General features: G+C 33.8%; 1 protein-coding gene across 1 annotated transcript in view; it reads right to left on the reverse strand.

The window, feature by feature from the left end:
- The window catches only part of NCKAP1 (NCK associated protein 1), a 107,282-nt gene that overhangs the window by 4,223 nt on the left and 78,119 nt on the right, over positions 1-24,940 (reverse strand). Inside the window, exons 24-28 of the mRNA XM_081260476.1 lie at positions 22,756-22,849; positions 15,765-15,847; positions 15,261-15,341; positions 3,650-3,743; positions 766-882 (exon numbers count right to left, since the gene is read on the reverse strand). Of these exons, the coding sequence (XP_081116602.1) occupies positions 766-882; positions 3,650-3,743; positions 15,261-15,341; positions 15,765-15,847; positions 22,756-22,849 (469 nt within the window). The remainder of the gene's footprint in view (positions 1-765; positions 883-3,649; positions 3,744-15,260; positions 15,342-15,764; positions 15,848-22,755; positions 22,850-24,940) is intronic.

The following is a 24,940-nucleotide window of genomic DNA, read 5'->3' on the forward strand; positions in this document are numbered from 1 at the left end:
GAAATAGAAGGCAAGTCTTTGATGACTTCACAATCTCTATAAATAATGATTAAAAGAGTTGGGGCACAAACTGATTTGTTCTCCTTTTACTTTCATAAAGACTAGTGTTTTTAAAAGTAATATATCACTGGGTGTGGTGGTGCACGTCTGTAATTTCAGCGATTTAGGAGGCTGAGATAGGAGGATCGCGAATTCAAAACTATCCTCAGTAACTTAGCAAGGCACTTGTAAATCAGTGAGACCCTGTCTCTAAATAAAATATAAAAAAGGGATGGGGATGTTGCTCAATGGTTAAGCACCCCTGAGTTCAATTCCCAGTGCCAAAAAAAAAAAAAAAAAAAAAAGGTAATATAGCAAGGTAACAAAAAATTTTCAGGTCTGTATTATATTAAACATATATACACTTTTAAAAAATCCTTAAAAGAAATCATGCATTGGTTTTATACTATCACTGAAACATAAGACGATTAAGATCCTTTACAATCATTTTATCATTCAATCTTTAAAATAATCCTATGATCTAGATACTCCCTCACCATACTCTAACATGCACACGTTCAGCCATGTGTGAACTCACTTACATACATTTTAGATATCAGAAACTAGGGCTTCAAAAAAGAAATACACTACCCCAGGTTACATAGCTAGTTAAGTGGCAGAACTTAAGTCATATAAAGGAGCATCAATTACCTGAAGAGAAAAATAGCTACTATACCAAAACCAATGATTTTTTTCATTGCCCAAACAATTTTAAACCATGATTACCTTCTATAGCAGGGCTGTACTGAGACATTACGTTACTAGCTAGTGTTGGCAAAGAAACTGCTACAAAGACCATGAGGAGGCAGGCAATTTTATATTCTTCTTCTGGACTAATGTTTTCTATTGGAGAAAAATTAAGAATAAAATCAAGCAATTTCTTCAAGATTAGTTAAGAGTTGATAACTTAAACTTTTTAAATGTAAAAATTTATATTTATTTAGATAATTATTTTAAAATTGACTATTTTACTAAAAAATTAAAGTATTTTAACAGAACTCTTTAAACCTGGTCACAATTTTGTTATAAGAAATACAGAAAAAATAGAAAGAAGACCAGTAAAGTAGAGGAAGGGGAATAGGGAGTGAGGAAGGAACAGAAAGAGGTAGTAGTAGGAACTAAAAAGGAACAAATTATATTCTCTGAATGTATGATTATATCAAAATGAACCCCCAATATTACACATAACTATATTACACTAATAATAAAAATATTTTAAAAATATTCATTACCACTGGCTCTTATCAGCTACTCAGGCATATATATATATATGTATATGCCTGAGTAGCTGATATATATACATATATATATATATATATATATATTTTTTTTTTTTTTTACACAATATCTTTATTATTTATTTTTATGTGGTGCTGGGGATCAAACCCAGGGTCTCACGCATGCAAGGCAAGCGCTCTACCACTGAGCTAAAGCCCCAGCCCTACTCAGGCATTATTTTGGGGGACTTTAATGAAACAGTTAAGGCAACATTTTATTTTTAAAATTTTATTTAGTTGGAATAACTGAATCCTAAAATCTCCCAAATGAAAACTGATGATAAATTACTATAATTCTATATACTACAATTTAGAAAATTTGTCTCATAAATTATTATAATCACCCCCAAAATCCTTGATTTTTCCTGAAGTAAATATGACTATGATTTGAAATTTACTATTTAGAAGATATATAAGTGGAGCTGAGGTTTGGCTCAGTGGTAGAGCGCTTGCCTAGCATGTGTGAGGCATGGATTCGATTCTCAGCACCACATTAAAAAATAAATAAAAATAAGGGCTCATCCACAACTAAATATATATATATATATTTATATATATATATATTTCTCCCAAATGAAAACTGATGATAAATTACTATAATTCTATATACTACAATTTATATAATTATATAATTCTATATACTACAATTTAGAAAATTTACCTCATAAATTATTATAATCACCCCCAAAATCCTTGATTTTTCCTGAAGTAAATATGACTATGATTTGAAATTTACTATTTAGAAGATATATAAGTGGAGCTGAGGTTTGGCTCAGTGGTAGAGCGCTTGCCTAGCATGTGTGAGGCATGGATTCGATTCTCAGCACCACATTAAAAAATAAATAAAAATAAGGGCTCATCCACAACTAAATATATATATATATATATATATATTTTTTTTTTAAAAAGATATATATGGAAAGTAAACTGGATTTCTAGTCTCTACTCCAGAAGACAGATGGAACCACCATGAATGAAGATATCTGTAACTACCTTAAATCTTTTAAGACAGTAACTTTCTATAAAATATTTATTGTAACATATACTCAAATTGTGAGTTACATAGACATTTGGCCTCTTATCAGATACCTGAGAACTTCCAGGACCCTACTATTCACCATCACATATAATTAAGAATTGAACACAAGAAAAAAGCCACAATGTTTGCAAAAACTTGATTATTTAAAAAAATATCTATAGCAAATCAAGTAATAATTACCCACATGATTATAATTAACATACTATATGAATGAAGAAACAAAAAAAATCATTAAATGAGAAAGGAACTGATAAACCTAACAAAACACCATACTACTACTGTCTCAAAGGGTTGGGGGAAAGCATTTCAGTACCAGAAACAGAAGAAATGCTATTTAAATTGTAAACAAATCCAGAGTCATCAGAGCTTCTGGGTACTACATATCAAAAGGTTTGCCTTAAAGTTATTTGAAATGTTTAACATTATTTAATGATGCACAAATTCTTTATGGTAAATAACTCTAGTCCAATTAAAATAGCACACCATTTTCTAGACACCAATTTTTTGCTATTAAATGGACCGACCGTCTCCCACCAGCATACAAAAACTGTTACCTTTTCTATCTTAAAAAAAAAAAAAATCCTTCTCGTGGGCCGAGGATATAGCTCAGAACTAGAACACTTGCTTTACATGTGGGAGGCCCTGAGTCTGATCCCCAGCAGCACGCGCACATGCAGCCTTCCATTGATTTTTCTTCTGTCTATAACTGCTATAATTTTGTTTCCCTTTACAAAAAAACTATTTGAGTTGCTTTATACTTACTATAAAACAACTAATTCTAAATTCCTTTCCTCTTATTCATCATTAAGGGCTCTCTAGTTTGTCTTTTGCCCCTAAAACTCGATTGACATTGATCTTGTCAGCATAACTCTTTAACTCTACATAGTTAATCATTCTTTCTGGAAAGATGCTCTTCTCTAGTGTTCTTCAAATTCACTGATACTTTCTTCTCTGTTGGTTTTTTGGTGGCTCTTCCTCTTTTCCTGGAGCTCTGAAGGAAAGACTCAATTCACACTTTGATCCTCTCCACTGCTGCATATATATACACTAAGCCACTTTAGTAACCTCATCTAGTCCTATAGTTAAGAGATCATCTACGTGAAAACTATGCTACTGTATAAACTCCAGATGGCAGGGATCTTTTGTCTTTTTTTCTACTGATATAGTACCAACACCAAAAATTATAAACACAGTTTGAAAGTAAAGCAAGTATTTGAATAAATGGATAACTATCACACCTAAATATCTATGTTGCCTGGATAATTTTAACTACATGTGTACTAATGAATTTTACCTGATTTTTGTGAGGACAGAGCTACAACCAAGGCAGGATCGATCTCACAAGGTAATCCAGCAGCTGATGATAATTCATACACATTCATTGCAACCTGACAAAAATACAAGAATTACAGAATAAGAAATATGTTAAGAAATTTCTGAGAGTTCACTCTAGTAAGAAAAAATTTACTGTTCAAATCACAGTCTGCTTATTAAGAATACAAGAGAATTTCTGAAACTTGGCATAAGCAGAAACTATAGCTATACCGTAATTAGCCTATACTGAATAATTGCTTTATTACTTTGATTCACTGCTGGCTATCACCTCCTACTGTTAAGCCAAATAAAACTTGTATATTTTCTGTGGCAAATTTCAGCAGAGTCATTCTAAAGTTACTATTTTTCTCAGAAGCATAATTATAAAATACTAAGTCAAAAGAGATATAAGGGCTGGGAATGTGGCTCAAGTGGTAGCACGCTCGCCTGGCATGTGCGGGGCGCTGGGTTCGATCCTCAGCACCACATAAAAATAAAGATGTTTTGTCCACCAAAAACTAAAAAATAAATATTAAAAAATTCTCTCTCTCTCTCTCTTAAAAAAAAAGAGATATAAAATATCAAGTCAAAAGTAATACTAGGGGGGCTGGGGTTGTGGCTTGGCGGTAGAGTGCTTGTCTAGCATGTGCGACCCTGGGTTCAATCCTCAGCACCACAAAAAAAATAAATAAATAATAATAAAAAAAGTTCTGGGGATAAAAAAAAAAGTAATGCTAGGGGAGAGCCCACCTGCTCTGCCACACCGAGATCCGTATATCCAGAGAGAGGCCTAGCTCGCCCGCCACACTGCTGCACAGAGAGACACCTACCCCAGCACACCATATGGAGAGTTACCCCGTGCTGGGATTCCTGATTCACCAAAGCGTGGGTCCACAGCCCAACATCAGGATACATAGAGGCTTGAGGCTGCCACCACCATGAAACTGGGATATCGCTACTTCTATCAAGGGACAACAATAAGGACCTGGTAAGACATCACCAAGGTCCCCGTGGGTCTGGCTGCACCAGAGGTTTCTCTACTAGGAGTGCTAACAGTTTATTCTATTGCTGAGGTAAGGAGTCTTGAATGGGGTTGCCTATCTCTTGTTTCTCCTACTAACAGCCAACTTCTCATGATTACCCTCTCACTAGTCAAATCATCTAATATCTCCATATTTTCACATTCTACCTCATAAGCATCTCAGCCAAGCCCCCAGGCTCCCTTCTACCATTAGAAACTGTAAACCATTACACAAACCTATTGACTCTATGGTAGAAGATAATCGATCTCATCATTTCTGATTATAGTGACAAGACTGTAAATGTAAAAATAGCAGCTAACTGATATATGGCTGCACATTGGGTACACTGAGTGCTATAATATTGATCTCCCCCTTAAAAATGAGGTATTGGTAACCTATAGGGACACTTTATAAGACAATAGGGCAAAAGCTGTCATAACTCGGATCTACATTGCAAGAGAGGAAAACACACAGACATCATGAAAAAACAAGGGAGGAAAGTTCTCCAAACAAACCAAGATACTACAACAATAGAATCCATAGATAGTGCTGTAGGTGAAATGTCAGCGAAGGAGTTCAGAATATACATAACTAAAATGATTTGGGAATTAAAGAACAACCTAAGTGAGCAGACACAGGCAAAAATTGAACATTCCAACAAAGAGATAAGAGAAAAAACAGGCGACCATTGATCACACCAACAAAGAGATGAGAGTAAATACAAGTTGCAAGAGATTACTTCAAGAAAGAAGTAGATTATGAACTCCCATTTTTACCCCGTATACAGATTGCTGTGTCACATCAGTTACATTTCCATTGATTTACAAATTGCCTTTCTAGTGACTGATGTATTCTGCTGTCTATCCCATTCTCCACTATCCCCCCTCCCCTCCCCTCCCCTCCCCTTCTCTCTCTCCACCCCCTCTACTATAAATCATTTCTTCCACTTATATAATTTTTCTCCTACCCCTCCTTTCCTCTTATATGTAATTGTGTATAGGTATATTAAGAACTATGTAATGTTTTGAACAACCAACAATAAAATTAAAAAAAAAATAGCAATACAAACTGGTCGCCTGTGGCCCAGACCTATAATCACAGTGATCTGGGAGGTTAAGGCACAGGATCATAAGTCTGAGGCCAGTCTTAGCAACTTAGTGAGATCCTGTCTCAAAAAGAGCTGAGGTTGTAGATCAGTGGTAAAGTACCCTTGGGTTCAATCCTCAGTACCAAAAAAAGCAACACAAAACCAGGATTGGAGGGCGGGGGGAGCAACCAATTTAAAGACTTTTGCTGATACAGATCTTCTCAAATAAATGTTATTTGAAAATTAAAAAAAAAAAAAGAAAGAAGTAGAGATAATGAAAAAAAAAAAAAAACAGAAATCCTTGAAATGAAAGAAACAATAAGCCAGTTAAAAAACTCAACAGGTAGTACCACCAACAGACTAGATCACTTGGAAGATAGGACCTCAGACAAAGACAAAAGATACAATCTTGAAAATAAAGTTGTTCTCACAATGAAGATGGTAAGAAACCATGAACAGAAAGAATATCAAAGAGTTATGAGATACCATTAAAAGACCAAATCTCTTCACAATCTCTTCAATGAAATAATACCAGAAAATTTCCCAAGCATGAAGAATAAATTGGAAAATCAAATACAAGAGGCCTATAGGACACCAAATGTACAAAATTACAAGAGACATTATAATGAAATGCCTAGCATACAGAATAAGGATAAAATTTTAAAGGCTGCAAGAGGGAAAAATCAGATTACCTATAAGGGAAGACCAATTTGGATCTCAGCAAAATTTCCAACCCAGATTCTCAAAACCAGGAGATTGTGGAACAACTTATACCAAGCTCTAAAAGATAATGGATGCCAACCAAGAATCCTCTATCTAGCAATTTAAGCTTCAAATTTGACAATGAAATAAAAACCTTCCATGATAAACAAAAGCCAAAAGAATTTACAGCAAGAAAGCCTGCACTACAGAATATTCTTGGCAAAATATTCCACAAAGAGGAGATGAAAAACAACAACGAAAATCTGCAAAGGGAAGAACTACAATAATGGAAAAGCCAACCAAAGGAGAAACCAAGTCAAGCTAAATACCAAAAACTAAACAAAAGAACAGGTAATACAAATCATGTCTCAATAATAATCCTAAATGTTAATGGCCTAAACTCACCAATCAAAAGACACAGGCTGGTAGATTGGATTTAAAAAAAAAAAAAACAATATGCTGTCTTCCAGAGACTCATTTCATAGGAAAAGACGCCCACAGACTGAAGGCGAAAGGTTGGGATAAAATATAATATTCACATGGTCTACGTAAACAAGCAGAGGTTTCCATCCTCATATCAAATAAAGTAGTCTTTGACCAAACTAAATCAAAAGAGATAAAGATGGACATTTCATACTGCTGAAGGGAACCATACATCAATAAGACATAACAGTTATAAATATATATGCCCCAAACAATGGAGCATCTACATTCATCAATAAAACTCTTTTCAAGTTCAAAAGTCAAATAGAGCATAGTACAATAATAACAAACCTCTTTCATCACTGGATAGATCATCCAAACAAAAGCTAAAGAAAGAAACTATAGAACTAAATAATATAATCAATAACTTAGATTTAACTGACCTATATATATGATCCATCAATGAGTGAATACAGTTTCTTCTCAGTAGCACATGGATCCTTCTCTAAAATAGACCATATATTATGCCACAAAGCAAATCTTAGTAAATACAAAAAAGTAGAGATACTACCCTGTATTCTATCAGACTACAACAGAATGAAATTAGAAATCAATGATAAAATAAAAAATAAAAGATACTCTAATACCTGGAGACTAAATAATATGCTAATGAATGAACAAGGGGTTGCAAAAGACATCAAGGAGGAGATTAAAAAATTCTTAGAGGTAAATGAGAACACTGATACAACATATCGTAATCTCTGGGACACTATGAAGGCAGTTCTAAGAGGAAAGTTCATTGCAGAGAGTTCATTTCTTCAAAGAAGAAAAAGTAAACGAATAAATAACCTAACATTACATATCAAAGCCCTAGAAGAACAAATCAACCGCAAAAGCAGTAGAAGATGAAACAACTGAAAAAATTGACAATACAAAAAGTTGGTTCTTTGAAAAAATAAAATTAAAAATGATAAACCATTAGCCATGCTAACGAAGAGAAGGAGAGAGAAAACTCAATTAATAACATCCATAATGAAAAAGGAAATATTATAACGGACAATACAGAAACACAGAAGATGATTAGAAATTATTTTGAAAATTACACTCCAATAAAATAGAAAATATTGAAGGCATCAACAAATTTGATATGCCCAAACTAAATCAGAATGATATAGAGGACACCATCAGAAGCCTACAACCAAGAAAAGCCCAGGACTGGATGGATACACAGCTGAGTTTTATAAGACCTTCAAAGAAGAACTAACACTAATACTTCTCAAACTATTTCATAAAATACAAAAAGAGGGAACACTTCCAAACACATTCTATGAGGCTAATATCACCCTGATTCCAAAACCAGACAAAGAAAATTCAAAGAAAGAAAACTTCAGACCAATATCTCTAATAAATATAGATGCAAAAATTCTCAATAAAATTCTGGCAACTCGAATACAAAAATATATCAAAAAGATAGTGCCCCATGATCATTGGAGTTCATCCCAGGGATGCAAGGATGGTTTAACATGTGGAAATCAATAAATGTAATTCATCACATCAATAGACTCACAGATAAAAATCATATGATCATCTGAATAGATGCAGAGAAAGCATTCAACAAAATATAGCACCCACTCATGTTCAAAACAGTAGAAAAACTAGGGATATCGGGAACATACTTCAACATTATACAGGCTATCTATACTAAGCCCCAGGCCAACATCATTCTAAATGGAGAAAAATTGAAAGCATTCCCTCTAAAAACTGGAATAAGACAGGGATGTCCTCTTTCACCATGTCTACTTAAAATAGTTCTTGAAACTCTAGCCAGAGCAATCAGACGACTCAAACTATCACTGTTTGCATACGACATGATTTATACCTAGAAGACCCAAAACATTCCACAAGAAATCACCTAGAATTAATAAATGAATTCAGCAAATAGCTAGATATAAAATCAATACCCATAAGTCAAAGGCATTTCTGTATATCAGTGACAAATCCTCTGAAAGAGAAATGAGAAAAACCACCACATTTACAATAGCCTCAAAAATAAATAAATAAATAAATAAATAAATAAATAAATAAATAAAATACTTGGGAATAAACTTAACAAAAGAGGTCAAAGACCTATATAATGAAAACTCAGCACACTAAAGAAAGAAATTAAAGAAGACCTTGGACGATTGAAAAAATCTACATTGTTCTTGGATAGGCAGAATTAATATTGTCAAAATGATCATACTTCCAAAAGCACTATACAGATTCAGTGCAATCCCAATCAAAATTCCAATGACATTACTCATAGAAATAGAAAAAGCAATCATAAAATTCATTTGGAAAAATAAGAGACCCAGAACAGCCAAAGCAATCCTTAGCAAGAAGAGTGAAGCTGGTGGCATTACTATTCTAGACCTTAAACTATACTACAAAGCAATAATAACAAAAAAGCATGGTATTGGCACCAAAATAGACCTGTAGACCAATAGTACAAAATAGAGGATTCAGAAAAAATAAGTAAAATTTATTTACCGAACTACAGTTATCTTATATTAGGCAAAGGCGCCAAAAACACACATTGGAGAAAAGATACCCTCTTCAATAAATGGTGCTGAGAAAACTGGAAATCCTCATGTAACAAAATGAAATTAAACCTCTATCTCTCACCATGCACAAAACTCAACTCAAAATGGATCAGGGACTTAGGAATAAAACCAGAGATCCTGTGTCTATTAGAAGAAAAAGTAGGGCCAAATATCCAACATGTTAGATTAGGCTCAAACTTCCTTAATAAGACTCTTATACTGCAAGAATTAAAACCAAGAATCAATAAATGGGATGGTTTCAAACTAAAAAGCTTCTTATCAGCAAAAGAAACAATCAATGAGGTGAATAGAGAGCCTACAGAATGGGAGCAAATCTTTACCACAAACATATCAGATACAGCCTGATCTCTAGGATATATAAAGCACTCAAAAACCTTAACACCAAAAAACAAATAACCTGATCAATAAATGGGCCAAGGAACTGAACAGACACTTCTCAGAAGAGAATATACAAACAATGGACAAACATAGGAAAAATGTTCAATATCTATAGCAATTAGAGAAAAGAAAATCAAAACTAAGATATCATCTTACTCTAGTCAGAATGGCAGCTGTCAAGAATACAAACAACAGTAAGGGTTGGCGAGGACGTGGGGGAAGAAGACACACTCATACATTTCTGAGTGGGACTGCAAATTGATGCAGCCAATATAGAAAGCAGTATGGAAATTCCTTGGAAAACCTGAAATAGAATCTCCATTTGACCCATCTATCCCACTCCTCAGTTTTTACTCAAAGGATTTAAAAACAGCATACCACAGGAACAGAGCCATGTCAATGTTTGTAACAGCACAATTCACAATAGCTAAATTATGAAACCAATCTGGACGCCCTTCAGTAGATGAATGAATAAAGAAACTTTGGTACGTACACACACACACACACACACACACACAATGGAACATTACTCAGCATTAAAAGAGAATAAAGTCATGACATTTTCAGGTAAACAGATGGAGCTGGAGAACATAATGCTAAGTGATGTAAGCCAATCCCAAAAAACCAAAGGCCGAATGTTTTCTTTGATATGAGGATGCTGACTCATAATGGCGATGGTGGGGAGGGGAGCATGGGAGGAATGGAGGAACTTTAGATAGGGCAAAGGGAGGGAGGGGAGGGGAGGGGGCATGGGGGTAGGAATGATGATGGAATGAGTTAGACATCATTACCCTAAGTACATATATGAAGACATAAATGGTGTGAAAATACTTTGTGTACAATCAGTGACTTGAAAATTGTGCTAAATTACAGCCAGTGATAAAAGACTATATGGTGTATGATTATACGAAACATTCAAAAAATGCAAATCTATAGACAGATTGCCTAGGGCTGGGGACTTCCTGGAAAAGTGGAAATTAACAGCCACTGGGTACTGAGGTTCTTTGTGGGATAATGAAAATGTTCAAAAATTGATCATAGTGACAGTTCTGCAATTTTGTTACTGTACTAAAAATCACTGAATTGTACACTATAAATGAGTAAATTTTTTAAGACAGACTTATCATAAGTCAATAAAACTTAAAATATCTGGTTTTTCAAAAGAGAAATTCTACTGAAAGCTTGCTGGAAACTTAAGATATTTATGACATGGTATAAATATAAGTGGAAAAATACAAGGCAGAATAGAATATGTTCAACTGTACAATATATAAACAAAACATCCATTCTTTGATGACACTAAGAAAAAAATTCTTTATCACTGGAAAATGGCAAATGATTCAGGCCTTAAAAGACAGGATTTTAAAAGGCAGAAAAGGGCAGTATTTTCAAATAGAATACATTAAGAGGATAAAATGGATACATGTGACATGTATACAGATATAATTAACTTACAGTATACATATGAAGAGAAAAGTAAATAAAGGGAAGAGCATACTAAAGGAAACAATTAGAAATGTGAAGACAGAACCCAAAGAATGGGAGAAAATCTTTCCTAGCTACTCTTCTAACAGAAGATGAATATCTAGAATATACATAGGGCTCAACATACTTTACACCAAAAAAAGAAAAAAAATCAAATAACCCAATTAATAAATGGGCAAATGAATTAAACAGACACTTCTCAAAAGAAGAAATACAAATGGCTAACAAAAACATGAAAAAAATGTTCAACATCATTAGCAATTAGAGAAATGTCAATAAAAACTACACTGAGATTTCACCTCACACCAGTCAGAATGGCAGCCACCAAGAATACAATAACAAATATGGGACAGGATGTGGAGAAAAAGTCCTACACTATTGGTAGGACTGTAAATTAGTGCAATCTCTATGGTAATTAGTGTGGAGATTGTTCAAAAGACTAGGCATAGAACTACCATATGACCCAGCTATACCACTTCTCAGTATTTACTCTGAAGAACTGAAGTCATCTTACTATAGTGATACATGCATACCCAAGTTTACAGCAACACAATTCACTATAGCAAAACTGTGGAACCAGTAGGTGTCCATCAGTGGATGAATGGATAAAGAAAATGTGGCATATATACACATAATGGAGTTTTATTCAACCATAAAGAAAAATGAAATGATGACATTTGCAAGAAAATAGATGGAACTAGAGACCATCAAGTTAAGTGAAATAAGTCTAACCCAGAAGGTTAAGGGTCATGTTTTCTCTCATATGCAGAAGCTAGAGAGGTAGCTGAAAACAAAGGTGGGAATAAATCTCCTAAAAATCAAAGGGAAGTTACAGAGGTAGCTTCAAACAAAGGTGGGGGTATATCTCCCCCAAATCAAAGGGAGATCAGTGGGGGAAAGGGACCAAGGGGTGGGAGGTGCAGAAAGTAGGGGAAAGCTGAGGTGTGATATTGGCCAAATTATATTGTTATATGGTGTGCATGTGTGAATATGTAAAGCAAATGCCATCAACATATACAACTACAATGTACTAATAAAAAGAGGGAAAAAATAACGGGAAGAGAATTATGAAAAGGAAGGAACAAGAGGTGAAAGCATCAGAAAGGTTAAAAAGCACCAATTTGAGACTCAAGTGTCATACAGAAGAGTTTAGACATTATTATTTTTAGCCAGTGTTCTTCAAGATATGCAAAAATAACCTCTCCAATTGCTAGAGATGGTGAGGATTTTTTCATGTATTTGTTGATTAATTGTATATCCTTCTCTAAGAAGTGTCTGTTCAGGTCCTTGGCCCATTTGTTGATTGAGTTACTTGTTTTCTTATTTGAGTTCTTTGTATACTCTGGATATTAGGGCTCTATCTGAAGTGTGAGGAGTAAAAAATTGGTTCCCAGGATGTAGGCTCCCTATTTACCTCTTATTGTTTCTCTTGCTGAGAAAAAACTTTTTAGTTTGAGTATGTCCCATTTGTTAATTCTTGATTTTAACTCTTGTGCTATGGGTGTCCTATAAAGGAATTTGGAGCCCAACCCCATGAGATGGAGATTAGAGCCAACTTTTTCTTCTAACAGACGCAGAGTTTCTGGTTTGATTCCTAGCTCCTTGATCCATTTTTGTGCATGAGAGAAGGGGATTCAGTTTCATTTTGTTGCATATGGATTTCCAGTTCTCCCAGCACCATTTGTTGAAGATGATATCCTTTCTCCATTGCATGCTTTTAGCACCTTTGTCTAATATAAGGTAGTTGTAATTTTGTGGATTGGTCTCTGTGTCCTCTATTCTGTACCATTAGTCCACCAGCCTGTTTTGGTACCAGTACCATGCTGTTTTTGTTACGATTGCTCTGTAGTATAGTTTAAAGTCTGGTATCGCTATACTGCCTGTTTCACTCTTCCTGCTTAGAATTGCTTTTGCTATTCTGGGTCTTTTATTTTTCCAGATGAATTTCATGATTGCTTTATCTATTTCTACAAGCAATGCCGTTGGGATTTTGATTGGCATTGTGTTAAACCTATAGAGTACTTTTGGTAATAGCGCCATTTTGATGATGTTAGTTCTGCCCATCCATGAACAGGAAATATCTTTCCATCTTCTAAGATCTTCTTCTATTTCTCTCTTTGGTAGGGTTCTGTAGTTTTCATTGTATAAGTCTTTCACCTCTTTTGTTAGGTTGATTCCCAAGTATTTTTTTTTTTTTTTGAGGATATTGTGAATGGGGTGGTTGTCCTCATTTCCATTTCAGAGGATTTGTCGCTGATATACAGGAATGCCTTTGATTTATGCGTATTGATAAATACATAAAAAAATGCTCACCACCTCTAGCAATCAGAGAAATGCAAATTAAAACCACTCTAAGATACCATCTCACTCCAGTAAGAATGGCAGCCATTATGAAGTCAAACAACAACAAGTGCTGGCAAGGATGTGGGGAAAAGGGTACACTTGTACATTGTTGGTGGGACTGCAAATTGGTGCAGCCAATCTGAAAAGCAGTATGGAGATTCCTTGGAAAGCTGGGAATGGAACCACCATTCGACCCAGCTATTCCCCTTCTCGGACTATTCCCCAAAGACCTAAAAAGAGCATACTATAGGGATACAGCTACATCAATGTTCATAGCAGCACAATCCACAATAGCTAGAATGTGGAACCAACCTAGATGCCCGTCAATAGATGAATGGATAAAAAAATGTGGCATTTATACACAATGGAGTATTACTCAGCACTAAAAAATGACAAAATCATGGCATTTGCAGGGAAATGGATGGCATTAGAGCAGATTATGCTAAGAGAAGCTAGCCAATCCCTAAAAAACAAATGCTGAATATCTTCTTTGATATAAGGAGGGCAACTCAAAACAGAGCAGGGAGGAAGAGCATGAGAAGAAGATTACTATTTAACAGGGACGAGAGGTGGGAGGGATGGGAAAGAGAAGGGGAATTGCATGGAAATGGAAGGAGACCCTCATTGTTATACAAAATTACATATAAGAGGATGTGAGGGGAAAGCGGAAAAAAAAAAGAGGGAGAAATGAATTACAGTAGATGGGGTAGAGAGAGAAGATGGGAGGGGAGGGGAGGGAAGGAGGGATAGGAAGGGGATAGGAAAGGCAACAGAATACAACAGACACTAGTATGGCAGTATGTATAAATGTGGATATATAACCAATGTGATCCTGCAATTTGTACATGTGGTAAGAATAAGAATTCATAACCCACTTGAATCAAATGTATGACATATGATATGTCAAGAGCATTGTAATGTTTTGAGGGACCAATTTAAAAAAAAAAACAAAACCTCTCCAGGAAACATGAAAGCTTAGAATACACACATATGAGAAGTACTGGTAAGTCATATATTAGATGTATAACCACTGGAAAATTGCTGAGATTAGATGAGTGGTTGGATTTCATGGCTCAATAAATTTCAAAACAAAAACTGTGGGCTCACATAAGGTTACCAACCTCCTACATTATATTTACTAATTAAAAACAAGAAACTAAAATAACTTTTTATTACCACCTATAATTAACATCCTTTTATAAGATTTTTTAAAATGTATTTTAAAAAACTGACTGAGTCTATTTAAAACAACTCATTTTATTGGGTTTTCTCATTCTACTTGAAGACCCTACACAAATGACCACCAGGACAAAGGACAGGTTTTTAACTGATTTTACATTGCTATGGATGATCAAAGATGACTAACTTTGAAAATGCCTAGGTAGTATTTTGCTGCTGAGAAGTTAAGGATGCAACTTCAAAGGCAAGTATGCTAACTCTAAAACAGAAACTTTTCAGTAGTTTAGAATTTATTACATTTTATTTCATATACAACTTGAATATTTCAGTTTAGAAACTATAAAATCCAAACAGAAGTTATATTACTACCTTCATATCAGTCTCCCTTGGAATGTGATCCTTAAAATCTTCAATTGAACTTACAAGAAAAGGAATGTGGTAGGACAACACCTAGTCAGAACAACAAATAAGAACACAAAATTAGTTTTAAGTGGATATCTCTAAATTTATGAAATAGTTCCATTTCATTAATTCTCGTCTTCATAAAAATTATTTTCCATGTGACTTTTCTAAAGTTCCAACATATATGGAAAGGAGTATATTCAATGTTAAACTGGATATAATCAAAATGAAAAATGTTTTAATGAATAGCAAAGTTGAAAGTGTCATATAATAGCCAAATTATATCCTAAAATTTTTAATACTAAAACAAAAAAATGAGTTTAAATAACTTTCTATATAATTTATTTTCCATAACTATGAAAACTGGAATTTTAATCATATCATTACCAGCTGTGAATTTAAAGAGTAACTTTCCAGAAAACCAAAAGGAATTATTTGGATACAGGGTATATACTTGCAATGGATTCTTACATCTCTAAGTGCTTCTTGTGCCAATGATCGGAAGGATAAAATTACACCAATTATTGTCATCCTCTTCAAGACGCTGTCAACAGCTAAATTTTAAGGATGGGGAGAAGAGAAGAAAAAAGTATGAATTTAATTCTTTCTTAACCTTAGAGAAAACTCTTTAAAGTCATAAAATTTCTATGATAAAAGGCACAATTAATGGTAATTTGATTACAATAAATGATTAATAGGAAAAGGTATTGAGAGCTAATATTTAAACTTTGCAAACTTTCAATTAATTAGTTTATTATTTCAAATATAGAGAGCACTGTCTTTTGCTATTGGTTAGAAGGGTCACCAGAATCTTCAATCTTCTATGTAGCCATTTATATAAAAAGGGTGGAGATAGGAGTCAAGAACCGGTGACTAGAGGCGAAAGATGATGATCAGAGTACATAGAAGTTAAACCTCAAATGACTGAGGAACTTTGAAAAATTAAATTCTTAAGCTGTTGTGGTCTTGAGTCAAGAAACAAAAAATGTCTACTGAAATCATAAGTCATTTTGGCAGGAATAGGTAGTTGAAGCCCATCAATGAATTTGATCACTTATATCGTGGTTAGGAAACAATATTCAGAAATTACATATACTAATATTCAAGCTAGGTTAACAAAATCAAGGGAGATTAGAATTGGAAGTGTCAATATAATTACATTTTATAAAACTAACAGATATTTACTATGAAAAGAAACACACACACAAACCCCATGTAAGTCAGTGTAATATGAGATTGAAAATAGAATAATTATCTAGAACCTAATTACCAAAAAATCTAAATCGACTGCTAAGATGATTAACAAAATATGATCACATTTATGTGAGAGAAGAAAGATATATACACATACGTTTATTTGTATTTACATAACAAATTTCTGGAAGTAGTATACGGAAAACTGCTATCCATAGTTACTAGTTGAAGAGCAGGAATGGAGGGAAGTGTTTTGTTTTGACTTTCTATTTTCTGTATAGCTTGTTTAAATTCTGATCATAAGCATGTTTTATTAAACAACATAAACAGGTATAATAAAATAAAATATGATGAAAATTTTAAAAACAGCAAAATGATGTAAGGCATAACGCTTTATGCATTCCATAAACAAGCATCAATCTTAGAGATCTTTTTATCGAGCTGCAGTACTTAAAAGAGTGCCCAATAATAGACTAGTAGATAGATATTCAATGAAATGGTGATGCAAAACTGGGCATGGTGGCACATGCCTATAATTCCAGTGTCCTTGGGAGGCTAAGGTAGGAGAACCACAAGTTGAAGCACAGCCTGGGTAACTCAGGAAGACCTTGTCTCAAAACATAAACTGAAAAGAGCTGGAGGTGCTGGGATTGTGGCTCAGTGGTAGAGCACTCGTCTAGCATGTGTGAAGCACTGGGTTCGATCCTCAGCACCACATAAAAATAAATAAATAAAAATAAAGGTATTGGGGGCTGGGGATGTGGCTCAAGTGGTAGCGCGCTCGCCTGGCATGCGTGCAGCCCGGGTTCGATCCTCAGCACCACATACCAACAAAGATGTTGTGTCCGCCGAGAACTAAAATAAAATAAATAAATAAATTCTCTCTCTCTCTCTCTCTCTCTCTCTCTCTCTCTCTCTCTCTCTCCCTCTTTAAAAAAAAAAAAAAAAAAAAATAAAGGTATTGTATCCATCTACGACTACAAAAAAATTTTTTTTAAAAAATTCTATTAGAAAAAATGGGAGGGCGTTTTGGTGATATAAGATAAAACTAGGAAATTGTTACTAACCAGAAAAGGAAAGAAATTAGGAGAGGGGGCATCCAAGTTGGTAAAAAAGGAGGCACAGGAAGATAAAGACATCGCAGGCCAAAACACAAAACAATAACAAAACCATAAAAAGGATAAATTGAGAATAAAGTGAAGAATTAGAATAAGTATGATAATCTCATAAATACTTTTCAGAGGATGTTCTCCAAAATTTTACCAAACAAGTTTGTGAAAACGATATCCTACAACCTCCCCTTGAGTATGTAAATGCCTACTAAAAGTTCCAATAAACTTCACAGTATGAATATCATTTATTGCTTAATGGACTATTTGCCTCCTTTAGTCTCCAAAATTTCCATTAACTTCCCAAGGAAGTATTGCTAGAACAGCAGCTTTGAGCCCTGAGCCAGGCAAGCCATGGGTAGTAGAGGAAAGAAAAGAAAAAGAATAGTAAAGCGTGAGGTTAATCCAAATAATGATTTCTGAATGCCATCGTAAGGAGTTTATACTGTCCTTTAAACGAGGATGTTCAGGGTTTTTGAAATAGAGTTGGAAGGTGACCAAATTATATTGCTTTATTGTGTATATGTATGAAAATGTAACAATGGATTCCACTATTGTGTATAATTATAATGCACCAATCAAAATACAAAAAAGAAATAGTTATATGAAAATTTATGTTTAGAAATATGACTCTGAATATGATAGATAGAATGGGGAAAAATGGGTACATACTAGGAAGGTATGACGAGAGTTCACAAAGATTATGAAGCTATAAATAGGAACCATAGGAATACAAAGCACCAGATTTGGGGCTTTACATTTAAGAGGTAGGATGTGCAGGAGGAATTACAAGTTCAAATACCTTTAGGCAGGTAACATAAAATAGTGAAGTAAACTGAGTGAAAGAGAATAGTGGCTGCAAAAGACTGAAAGAAACATTATAAACATTCTAAAGGGAGCAATTACTAATTAGCTACAGCCTCGCCATGTGGAAAAGTACTGCCTAGGTTTTAAGGGAAGAAGCCAAGAGTCTGGATTATTATATGAAATTTTCTATTTTAAAAATAAAGTCCAAAGAAAAACATTTTTAAAAATTTAATGAAGTATAGGGCCAAAGTGTGTCTTTGGGTCAAATGTGACCCACCTGTTTACATATTCTGATCTACAAAATATAGCTATTGTGCTGGGTGTGTGGTGCATGCCTACAATTCCACGAACTCTGAAGGCTGAGGCAGGAGGATTTCAAGTTCGAGGCCAGCCTCAGCAAGATCCTATCTCAAAATAAGAAAAATAAAAAGGACTGGGCATATGGGGTCAGTGGTAAAGCAACCCAGGTTTAATCCCCAACACCAAAATAAACAAACAAAATCTATAGCTATTATACGTGGAATGTGAGGAGATGAAGACAAAGAAGGAAAAAATGGTCAATAAAAAATATCAGGCTTTTCCTCTCCACCTATTTGTACCTCCCATAAGAGGGAAATACTCCACTATTGTAGAGATGTGAACTATCTGTGGGTCATATGGCTGAATGTGTCTAATTCAACATTTCTCAAAGTGACTTGTTAAAATACAGGTTCTGGGTCCCATCCCCACAGTTTTTAATTCAATAGGTCTGGGGTGAGGCCCAATAATTTATATTCTAAATAAGTTCCCAGGTGGTGATGCTGCTTGCTGCTAATGGCCTAAGGATCAGACTTTGAGAAGCACTGATCAAACTATCGTTTTGTTATTTTAGTGTCTATTGCTCAACAGAAAAAGTTAAGGCTGAGGATAAATATTTAAGACTCCCTGGTAAATACAACTGAAAAAAATTTTCCCAATAGGGTTGTACAGCAAGAATGGAAGAACAGGATATCACACACTGATAAAATGTAAAAGATGAGTCAGTAAAAATGAATAAGAAAGTGTAGAGATAAACATTTTGGCAAATGAAGAAAACAAAGTTTCACTTACCAAATTTTATAGTCCATAATGGATATAAGTCAAGAAGAGAATGATCAAGAAAGCAGAGAGGCATTAAAGTTTCAGTGAGCTAGACAAAAGAAGTTCAATAAGAGCAAAAGAGACCTGGAAAACATGGCTATGGTCTGAGAACAGTTTCAAAGTACAACACCTGTACCAGTGAAGTATGCTTAGGCAATAACAACTTCCAAAGTACTATTAAAGAAAAGGTCTTTGGAGAAACTTGTAGATTTGTAGATGGTAGGAATAGGGCAAAAGTAAACGAATGATTTTTAAAATGAAGAATTACACCACGTATAGTGGTGCATACCTACAACCCCAGTGGCTTGGGAGGCTGAGGCAGAAGGATCCCAAGTCAAAGCCAGCTTCAGTCACTTAGTGAGGCCCTAAGCAACTTAGACCCTGTCTCGAAAAATAAAGTTGGAGGGGAGAAACTGAGGGTTTAGCCATGGTAAAGCACTTGCCTAGCATAGGTGAGGTCCTCGATTTGATCCTCAATACCACATTTAAAAAATAAAATAAAATAAAGGTTAAATTATTAAATAAAGAAATAAATAAATATAAATAAAACAAATAAATAAATAAGGGGTGGGCTCAGTGGTTAAGCACCCTTGAGTTCAATCCCTGGTAGAAAGAAAAGAAAGAGAAGAGAAGAGAAGAGAAGAGAAGAGAAGAGAAGAGAAGAGAAGAGAAGAGAGAAAGAAAGAAAGAAAGAAAGAAAGAAAGAAAGAAAGAAAGAAAGAAAGAAAGAAAGAAAGAAAGAAAGAAAGAAAGACTGAAGAAAATAATGGCCTGGGATTAAGGAGCTCCAATGAAATGTGTTAGAACAGAAAGTCCGAAATAGGGACATGATGAAATTCATTTCCTAAAAATAAAAAAATTCAAGAATGCTTCTTGATTCAGAGCTACTTTTGTAAATCCTAATGCTTTATCTTTGTAAAAGAATGTGTTTGTTGATTATGAAATCAAATTTCTATGAAAATAACAGACTTCTGGATATGTGATGAAGGAAGCACAAGAAGGACAGCAAAGACTAAAGAGAGTATTTTTGAAACTGTTCAACTCAAGCATAGTCTTCTCTACATAAGCCTCTCTTAAGTGAAGATTTTCTTTTTCCAAATAACAAAAAGGCTTAATAAATTCTACTTAAAGACAAATTTAATGAATATAGGTGATAGAAAGTCAATGGTTTAGATTTTGGTTTGGACAAATCTAAAAGTCATAGAATCACTGCTATTTATACACAGAATCCAAGTAAACAGAGTCTAGACAAAGCACTATGAATTGTATTTTGAAAATTTGCAAAAATCTCCTTGGAACTTCAATGAATTTTTGTTTAAATTCCACAAGGAGGATGGTTAAGTAAACAAAGTATCTAACATTTCAGTTCATTATGTGTTTCTAACCAAAAAGTATAGTCAAAAAACTGCTTACTATTAGGAAAGTTATGTAGAGTTAAAAGCTAATAAAGGTGTCAATTGAGTATTAAAAATGAGAGGAATGTGGAAAAGAAAACCAATATAAATAAAGAACAAATAAAAAATATAAATAGATAGTAAAACAATGAACAATAAAAAAGAACATGTGTAGAATTTTAAAAATTTTTCCTATTTCCTATTCATAATTCTCTTCCCTACGATATTGTCAAGTCAATCATTTCCTTTTCACTTTATTTTTTAAAATATCATAATAAACCTGCTATTTTTCCATTTGATACAGTTCTATAAATTTTAATATGTATAAATTTGTTACCACCATCACTGCTATTACAAACAGTTCCATTTTCCCCAAAAAACTCCCTCATTGCTTTTCCTTTATAGTCCTGACAACTACAGATCTGTTGTATAAGACAATCTTTAGTGTATTTAAACTTTGTGCTAATTCTTTTTTTTTTTAATATTTTTTAGTTGTAAATGGATATTTTATTTGTTTGTTTGTTTGTTTGTGGTGCTGAAGATCGAACCCAGGGCCTCATACATGCCAGGCAAGTGCTCTACCACTGAGCCACAACTCCAGTCCCATTTTGTGCTAATTCTTATTGAACAAGTTTTTATTTTTTAAAGCAAGATAAGTGATTCTCTAAAGCATTTAAAAGAAAAATATCAAATGGGAAAGTAAGTAAAATATATGCTTAGTTTTAATTTTCTTTAGATTATCGTCATCAGCAGAAACAGCAGCATTAGTGCTGGAGACTGAACCCAGGACCTAGTGCATACACTCAGTGAATCATTTCCCCCTGCCTCTAGAATTATTTTTATTTGGGGGAAAAAAAAAAACTTTCTCCAGTTTTCCTTAATATAAGGATTTTATTCAGGTTTTCGGGAGATTTATAATAAAGTGTGAATTTGAAAAATTTTAATTATAATCTTAAAGGTTCAAGTACTAAAAAGCTAAATAAAATTAATTCCAGTGTACCCAAATAGTTATCCAGATAAATACTCTTCAATAATATTCATCACTCTATGTCATTTCACACTGTACCTCCAACAATCAATGTCAAGAAGACATTTAAACAAAATTTTACAGGCTCAAGTTTTCATGCAATATAATACTATTTAGCAACCAAAAGGAACAAATTATTCATTCACTTAACAGAGATGGATGAATCTCAAAAACACATGCTAGTGAAAGGAGCCTGATATAAAATTTAATTTATAATGAAAGAAATCAGATTACTGGTTATCTGGGTTGGGGCCAGAGATAGGACAGACTACAAAAGGACAGGAGGCAACTTTCTGAGGTAATGGAACTGTTCTGTATCTTGATTCTGACAATGGTTATATAGATGTATAAACTTGTCGATATCTACCACATTATTCACTTAACTGTGTGTATTTTATTACATGTAAATTATATATCAATAAAGTTGATTTTTTAAAAATCACAGACTTGGAAATTAATACTTTTAATCTAAACTAATGCAGACTTACTGTATTAAACTTAATAGGTTTAAGAGCTGCTATTTATACACAGAATCCAAGTAAACAGAGTCTAGACAATATCTGTTAAATAACTGACAATGACAATATCTGTTAAATAATTGATACATATTAAAAGTATGTTTAAAAAAAGTCTGAAACAGATAAGTCATATACTAAAAAGATCCTTTCACTGTAAAAGTTTTCTAGTTCAGTTCATAAATTAGGGAGTACTTTTCATAATTTACTGCTTTATGTTAGAAATTTTGGCCAAAATTTAAATACTGAGTATAAAGATTTTTTCAATGTTTATAAAAAGTATCATGAGTTACCCACACGACAATCTCTTAAAAAGTGCAGCCATCTGGTCTGGTTTGTCAAAGCTGGTCCTCATTTGTGTTAGCACATCAACATTCTCCACTACAAGTTTCTAAAAAAATAAGAATGAAAGAGCCTAGGTCAGGCACAGACCTCTTTGTGCTAATAAGATAAAAAACATGCTTGCAAATTATAATCCATCAAGCAGAAAACACCATTCATGAACTCCAGATGCTCTATACTACACATTTTTGTTGTTTTAATAAAAGAATCTTAAATTTATTTACATAGGATTAATGTTTTTCTTCAGTTTGCAAATTCAAGATGAGTTCAGGAAAAAGCAACAAAGGTAAGCAGTAGAATAAAGAATCATTTTATGCTTAGATACAGAACAGTATCAATAATAAAAAGTAGACACTTAAGTGAATACAGAAAGCAGTAAGTTCTAACTAAAACAAAAACTTTCTGAAATCAAAGCTGGTCAAAGTACGTCTTTAATGGCTGGATATATATAATAAGAAGGAGAATAACTTGTTAGCATATGATACCTTTTAATGACAATTATATTACAACAATATTTCCCAGCACAAATTATATACTTAAAATGTTTTGGGAAGAGAAAATTTAAAAAAAAAGAAGCAATGGAAGAGTATAACTCATTATAGGATGTTTTTTTCTAAAAGCACTAGAAAAGCAATTGAGTTTAAAAATTAAAACTAAAACAAGGTCTGGGGTTGTAGTTCAATGGTGGAGTGCTTGCCTAGCATGTGTGAGGTACTGGGTTTGATTCTCAGCACCACATTTAAATAAATAAATAAAGGTCCATCAACAACTAAAAAAATTTAATTTTTTTAAAATTATAACTACAGCAATTAAATTAATTTCATTCTTGCAGAGAAAAGCCTGTACAACAATAAGCTGAGTTTCCAAAATAATGGGGGGGGGGGAAGAGTAAGATATTCTACTCTTTGTTGCATTGTTATGTATACCAAATGCCTTTACAACTAGGTCTGACACTATCACACTTCCTTAGTTCGTTACAATTCCAAAGAATTTGATTCTATTTCTCATCTCTGTATCTCTATGAAGTTGTCATAAGTCAAAACTATCTTTACTTTTGGCTCTCTATAGTGAGTCTCAACCTTAATTACACATTACAATCACCTGTGGAGCTCTTTCCAAATATATATACCCAGGCTTCAGGCCACGATATTTCAATTCTGTGAAGTGGGAAAGATGTAGCAAGTATGTGGTTAGAGGGCTCTGAGGGTTTTGCTATAAACAAAAGGTCAATGACAAGTGATTTAAGAGGAACATGAAAAACTACAGAGGAAAAAAAACCTATAAAAAATCATTTTTACTAAAACAATAGTATAAATTTTCTCATCAAATTAATGGCTAGTTTCAATTGCTATAGTGTTTGAAAAGATTGCTTACTTTCTCTGGGCTACTTTGATACTGTTCCTTCCATTCTGAAACTTGATTAAATACACACGCAATGGGTTGGGGATAAAGCTTAGTGATAAAGCACAGGCCTAGAATGTGCAAGGTTCTCAAGATCATCCTAGATAGTGCTCATGCACTTTGAACTTAATGTTATATATTAGCAAATCAAAAATATCAAATTTAAAATATATCTTATTTTATATATGCAAAAGACTATAAATTATATAATAGTATACATAAAATTTCAGGATATTAATAAGATAAATATGCCTTTGAATCAATAAATTACAGTGTATACTTAATAGTAAGAATAATTATAATCATTTGTTAAGTTCCTGTATGAGACAGTGTATAAACAATTTTTGCATTTATTCTAAACCAAATGAAAGGTGCTACTCCAATTTGACAGCTGAGGAACCTCAGAGAAGCTGGAAAACTTACCCCAAATCATCAAGATATGAAATAAGGGAATTTGGAATTTGAATTCAGGTATATCTGTTTTAAAATCCATGTTGCTGATCTCCAAAGAAATGGCCCCAATCTTTAGTGTGTGTTATGGTTTGGATGTGAGATGTCCCCCAAAAGCTCATGTGTAAGAGAGTGCAAGGTTTAGAGGAGAAATGATTGGGTTATGAGAGCCATACCCAATCCGTGAACTAATCTCTTTATGGGATTAACTGAGTAGCTGAGTGGTAATTAAAGACAGATAGGGAATGGCTAGAATAAGTGGGTCACTGGGGGCGTGCCTTTGGCATAT

This window comes from Spermophilus citellus, assembly GCF_964194105.1.
Source record: "Spermophilus citellus genome assembly, chromosome: 11".
NCBI classification, from domain to species: domain Eukaryota; kingdom Metazoa; phylum Chordata; class Mammalia; order Rodentia; family Sciuridae; genus Spermophilus; species Spermophilus citellus.